General features: G+C 41.5%; 1 protein-coding gene across 1 annotated transcript in view; it reads left to right on the top strand.

Annotated features, from left to right (window-relative positions):
• The first annotated feature begins 3,067 nt into the window (after nucleotides 1–3,067).
• poglut3 (protein O-glucosyltransferase 3) overlaps nucleotides 3,068–6,529 on the top strand; it is a 7,239-nt gene continuing 3,777 nt past the window's right edge. The window contains exons 1-4 of the mRNA XM_050072256.1: nucleotides 3,068–3,412; nucleotides 3,867–4,064; nucleotides 5,548–5,831; nucleotides 6,002–6,206. Of these exons, the coding sequence (XP_049928213.1) occupies nucleotides 3,175–3,412; nucleotides 3,867–4,064; nucleotides 5,548–5,831; nucleotides 6,002–6,206 (925 nt within the window). The 5' untranslated portion in view covers nucleotides 3,068–3,174. The remainder of the gene's footprint in view (nucleotides 3,413–3,866; nucleotides 4,065–5,547; nucleotides 5,832–6,001; nucleotides 6,207–6,529) is intronic.

Below are 6,529 nucleotides of genomic sequence, written 5' to 3'. Positions count from 1 at the left end.
CGTAAACACACTATACTTCCGTGTATCAAACTTCTTATAAAACGACTAAAAAGGACTCTCGTTTTTCGAATTAATGTTTAAACATGTTTGTTTTAAATGCACGTGCAGAAATGCCAGCTTCAGGGTTTCTGTAACGTTTATTTGTTCACTTTTACCGTAGGCTACTGACCCCCTATAGACTTCAATTGTATTCGCTAAACTAAGCCGCAATGCTAACCGCTGAGACCCAGCCACTGGATGTACAGACACAAAAAAGATATCGATCATGTTGTTTCAATATGAAAATGATAGAGAAAGGGCATAACTCCCAAATCGTCGTCGGAGTATTCCTTTAAATGAAGCTGAAACATCTGGATCGCCCCCTGCTGGCTGGCTGCAGTACAGGTAATAAAGCCTGCCCTCCCCATGTTAGTGGATGGGACATAGGCCAAGTAAACATCAAATACATTTTTCCCATCAAATAAGTTTTTATCACGCTACTATTTGTTCAATTGGTTTTTTTTTCTTTTCTTTCTTCTTATTTTTTCTTATTTACTTATTTAGTGCTATAAAACAGGGATTTTACATCATGATTGACAACTGTGTGAGCCCATTGGTGGGCCCGCATTGATTGGCAGACAGGTGTATGGGTGGGAAATTTGATACCGTGGAGATCGCTTTCGTGCAGACTCTGGCTCAAAATGACATCTCTAGAGCAACATGACAGCGGTCATATCCAGGATATTTCAGTTTCATTTCTGTGCAGTGGGGGTAAGTGGAGACATGCTGTCCATCTTTACATACAGTCTATGCTGCACACACAAAGTCCCACTATTTGCCCCTATGGGCCATACTGAAAATGCTTAAGTGGGCCTGTTCCCCAACACATACTGAGGATATGTACCAAAATTAATGATAACTGGACAAATCATTATGAGTTGTGGCCAATGTCCTGCTTAGCCTGTCCACATACTTAACACATTTTGGGTTTTAATTACAGCACCACCATGTGGCTAATTAGAATTACATTTCTTGGGAAGCGTTTGTAAATCATTTCCAGTTACTGAGCCAAGTTTCATGTTTCCAGCTCGTTCCAGCTCAGACAATTTGAGTTGTAGCTGAAGACAACGATTAATAATAGACTGGCACAAACTTCGGGGGCTTGGACCCTAAGACTAGTTTGAATATTTGTAAAATATATCTGTTTTATGTTGTTTTTACACCAAACGCAATGCGAATGTTCACATCACATTACTCATGCGAATTTGATTCATTCATTCATTTTCTGTAACCGCTTATCTTGTTAGAGGTCATGGGGGACTGGAGCCTACCCCAGCTGACACTGGGCAAGAGGCGGGGTACACCCTGGACAGGTACAGAAGGGCTGCCCCACCCTGGGTTCAAACAAGGAACCCTCTTGCTGTGAGGCAACAATGCTTATGCATGCGAATAACTTGCATCATACATGCATGAAATCGTGGGTACGTGAGTGCCCAAAAGACACAAATTTTCTCTGTTATCAGCGACCATGGTTGGGCGTGACTATATTGCAAGGGTTGCTGCTTTGTACCTGCTGTGGAAGGCCCAAAACCGTCGGAGATCCAGTAGTGCTAACTTGCTAGTACAACCGATAGCTGGAATCAAGTAACAGCTGAATGTTTTCATAATTTACCAGATAATCTGACCTCCTCACTCACTTTCCTCCAAGCGAGCTCCTTTTTATTTCTGTTTCCATAAAAGTAGGACTTGGTGTCATACAGCTCTGGGTAGCCACAGACTGACATGATGAGCTTCTCCTTTTTCTGATGAATGAAATTCTGCCGGTACGTCCTCAGTGTCAAACTTCCCCGGAGGATGTCAGATTTTTCAACTCTCGCGAATAAGCGTATGGTGCGAAATCCTGCTACTCACATCCATCACTTCCATTGCGTCCATTGCACTGCCCGGCAGGAATTTGTGTCTAATCGCGCCCCTACATTGACTTAACATGTGATTCACTCACACAAATTCTTTTATTCACACCAAACGCAATGCAAATTTTAACACTGTGTTACTCGAGTTTGAGTGCTAGAATATTTTGTGTTGATTCGCTTCATATGTGCAAATAACTTGTGTCATACGCGTGTGAAATCACTGAACTTCCAGCGGTTGGTGATGTACGTCCTTGGAGGATCTCAATGCTGATTGGCTATCACAGCACGAATTGGTAGCTGAAATTCAGATTTTTTAAACTCACACAAAAAAGTGTATGACGCAAAATCACACTATTCACACACTGCTTAATTCATGTATGTTGCATCATTTGCGTCGCATCCATCACGTCCATCACGCTGCCTGGCGGGAATTTGTGTCTCACTACATCTTTACATTGACTTCACTCGCATGAATTGTTTTATTTGCGCCCTGTGTGAACACAACATTAAAATGAAAGAGCTGTACATTTTGTCAAGGAATGTGCAAAATACTTACCAAGGAATATTCAAAAGTTCACAGTGTGAAATATAAAGAATATGTGTAATGTACTGACAAATGTTACACACAGGGACAGATACAGAGGCTTTAAGTTGATGTAAACATTTGTTTGTGCTAAAATATTTTATCTAAATTCTCCTGTGAGACTACTACATTACATTTCATTTCTTTAGCTGATGCTTTTAGCCACACAGTGACTTAAGATACATAAGTGCATCAACTATGTGGATGCAATCCCAAAATAGCAGAAATCATGCATTACAGCCAAACAAACTGCAGCAATAGACCCTAATATATTAGCCTAGGATTCAAAATGAAGTCATGATATGTAATTTTTACTCAAAATTATGATACACTGACTCAAGCACAACAAAAATAACAGTCATATAAGACCAATACCACCAAAGGAGATGTAGTAGCACAATTAAATTGATGTATTTTGCATAATTAGGCTGTTATCTGAAGTAATTTGTCAGGTATGGTCGGATGCTCCAGAACAATGAGTGAGTTGACTTTGAGTGGCAGAGGTGGTTTGGTTAATACTGTACAGAATTTAGTTCAAAAGTCACATTGAGCAAATACTATTTCCGACATCCCCTGAAGGCATCACAGGAAAGTGGGCGTGTTTCTCTTCACCAACATGTCGGCATAGGAGTTTTCATCAAAACTTTACACTCAATATTTAATACATTTAGACGTCTAGCAGTTAGCAGTCAGAGGAATATGGTGTGTGAGAGTGGCATAGACGTATTTAGGCCCTTTCACAATGGTTTATGTCGTAAGTTTATAGTTTTAATGGTATTTATCAGCATAAACTTCCCGGTGTGTGACAGTGAAGGAATCAAGTCAGAGAGATGTCTCATCTGGGGTCCAGGGCTGAACCCCGACTCTGTTTTACCAGTCCGCTACTTCTTTATTCAGGCGGTCAATTCAAACGGACACAACCTGACCTTATCTCCAGGTAAACCGACCACAAACACCTTGTGTGCTCAAAGTGTCATTGTGTTAAACACTGAATCACTGACACGCTAGAGCGGCTGCTGCCAAATGGCTAAGCTAGCTAATTCCCCTGCGCATCATTTCTTGAGATTGCCCAACATAATGTATACATTATCGGCAGATGTACACTACGATTAACAGTGGTTTGTTCGGGTTATTATCGACGAAACCTGAGTAGGTAACACAGCAAATTTCCAGACCTACAGTCTCATTTAGCCTCCAAAACTGTTCTAGTGCTCATTTCAGTCATGCTCAGTAAGGTTTTTTGTGTCTCTGGCTGACAACAGGGGGTCATGTATGTAGGCAGGGGCCTCTACACACAATTTAATGGAAGTCTTTGCCATTAACGAAGTCTTGCAACAAGAGGACATCAAGTCATACTGGTCACTGAAATGTCTCTTTCATGTGCTGTGTAGGTAAAGACACATTTAAAGTGAGGATAAGTCCATTGGACAAGAAGGAGCACATCCGTATCCATGTCCCTCCACCCCTGGACAGAGGAGACGGCTCCTTCCTGGTGAGATACCGGCTCTACGGCTCTGTGCTGAGGGGCCTGAAGGTTGAGGTCCTCCACCAAGATGCTGCTGTTGCCAAGTCACCCTACATCATCCAAGGTTTGTGCTGTGTCATGCATTAATAAACACCAGCACACATTAATTAGTTTGCTCAAGTTTTTTTATTAGTATTGTCCAGCATCACAGAAAGGCTTTGGAATCAGAGCAGTTTATAATCATAATCGCTGTCCTAAATACAGGTAAAAACAATAAAAAAAATAAAACAAGATCTATAACAGGAAAAAGGGAAGTAAGGAAGGATCTCTTGCAGGGCGGACAGACACGGTCATGTTTACGCAAATAAAAGTAATATTGCAATATTGTGGCCAGTTTGCAGTTGTGCTTCACTTCTTGTCACAAAACTTCCTCAATAAAGCACACCGGATGCTTTAAAACATGAAGAAACTCTGCAACCATGAGTCCATCCTGTCTCAAAAAAGTTAGAGTTGCATTGTTTTTATCACATGCCTCCATGGTGAACGGAGAATCCAGAAAAGGTGAACATTCTTCATGAATTGAAGAAACCAGTTTGCATTTCACGACAGCAATACTATGTCAAAACATTTGTTACAAACCCTCAAACAACTTGTGCAGTATAATCCAAGTGTCATTTATCCTGTCATATACTCAGTACTTCCCAAACATTTTCACTAAAACATTATGATTTAAAACACATCAACAGAAGCATTCACATGTATACACAAGCAGCGTACCTGGGCATGCATGCGCATCTGAACTCTGCTCAAGCAGAGCTCACATGCACGCCCATGCTCAGGGCAGACTGCTTGTAGGCAGAAGATCTGAGTATACACTGGATAAATGACACTTGGATTATAGACCAGATGACAGTGTTGGTTTGCAATAACTTTCAGTTAGAAAACCCTGTCATCACATACATAAAATCAAATGACACTGACACTTCCTCAAAGTATTGTAAATATACCATACAGATTTTTTTAGGTGGGACTTCTTTTAGGACTTTTCTTTGGTGGCTAAAATCAGTTTTGCTGCGACCCTACAGCAGTACATTTCTTAGCTTCCGTGCCAGTAGATTTGTTTTATCAAGACGCTAGCAAAGCAACACAGTGCATACAATAAGCACAGCAAAAGGAACCACAGTGTTTAACAGTATATCTGTAAACTGTACAGTTACAACATGTCAAAAGAAATAAACAAGTATCCAATTTCACAGATTTCCATGATTCAAAACAGTTACCAGTTGTCTACCAGGCAGTGATTGTTGTTGTGCAACATCACTGTGTTTCGGTGTATACTGCACTAGTTGTGTAAGAATTTATAAATGAATGTTTTGATATTGTTTTGCTGTTGTTTTGGATTCTCCATTCACCATGGAGGCATGTGAGAAAAATTTTCTTCACAAATTCAACATAACATGTGATGAGTAATTGATGTACAAATTGTCATTGTATGGGTGCAGTATTCCTTTAATCCTGAGGGTGCCAATAGTAAAATGTGATGCAGGATAGATGGAACAAAAGCAGCCATGATCTAACCTTCTCTGCCTCCCTTATCTAACCCTCAGGTCCAGTCTATCATGAATACTGCGACTGTCCAGAATCCGATGCTTCCGTTTGGCAGAGCATCATGCAGTGTCCTGCTGAGGAGCCTCAGATTCTGGCTGACTTTAAAGCTTTTCCAGCAGTTGACCTGCAGTATCTCAGACAAGAAGTGCCTAAGAGATTCGCCAACAGAGGAGGCCTCATTCACTACGCCATCATCAACAACCAGTTGTATCGCAGCACTCTTGGAAAATACACCGACTTCAAGATGTTCTCTGATGAAATTCTGCTCTCTCTAACAAGAAAGGTGAGGCTGGGTTTGAGTTCTAGTGATGTTAAAGGATTTTAGTGGTGTTTCTGCATGTTCTGGCACATTTACTACAGTGGTGGTATCCTAATATCACTGCCAGGAGACTGCATGTGACATCATCATCATCATGATTTCAATCTCCTGGGATCTTTAATTTGCTGTTGAAGGTGAGGGTGCCTGATGTGGAGTTTTACATCAACGTTGGCGACTGGCCATTGGAGACCAGGAGGGCGGATGCTGTTCCAATCTTGTCGTGGTGTGGCTCTACAGACACACGGGACATTGTCCTCCCCACTTACGAGGTCACACACTCCACCCTGGAGACCATGAGAGGTGTCACCAATGACCTGCTGTCTGTTCAGGGACACACAGGTAACACACACACACACATACACACACTCAGCCACTGTGAGGACTGCCGTGGGCGTGAAGTGAAGCTCAAACATTAAATTTTACATCTGTGTGTGTAAGTTACTCGTCAGTTTGTGGGGACAAAGTTCATACATCGGTCCCTGCGTTGCTTTGAATAGAGTCAGTCAGCCCTGGTTGGTCACTGTGACTGACAAGTTCAAACACTATCAATCAATCAATCAATCAATTTTATTTATAAAGCCCAATATCACAAATCACAATTTGCCTCACAGGGCTTTACAGCATACGACATCCCTCTGTCCTTATGATCCTCGCAGCGGATA

The sequence above is a fragment of the Epinephelus moara genome, chromosome 20 (assembly GCF_006386435.1).
Source record: "Epinephelus moara isolate mb chromosome 20, YSFRI_EMoa_1.0, whole genome shotgun sequence".
Taxonomy (NCBI): domain Eukaryota; kingdom Metazoa; phylum Chordata; class Actinopteri; order Perciformes; family Serranidae; genus Epinephelus; species Epinephelus moara.
This window is presented reverse-complemented; position numbering and strand designations above follow the sequence as displayed.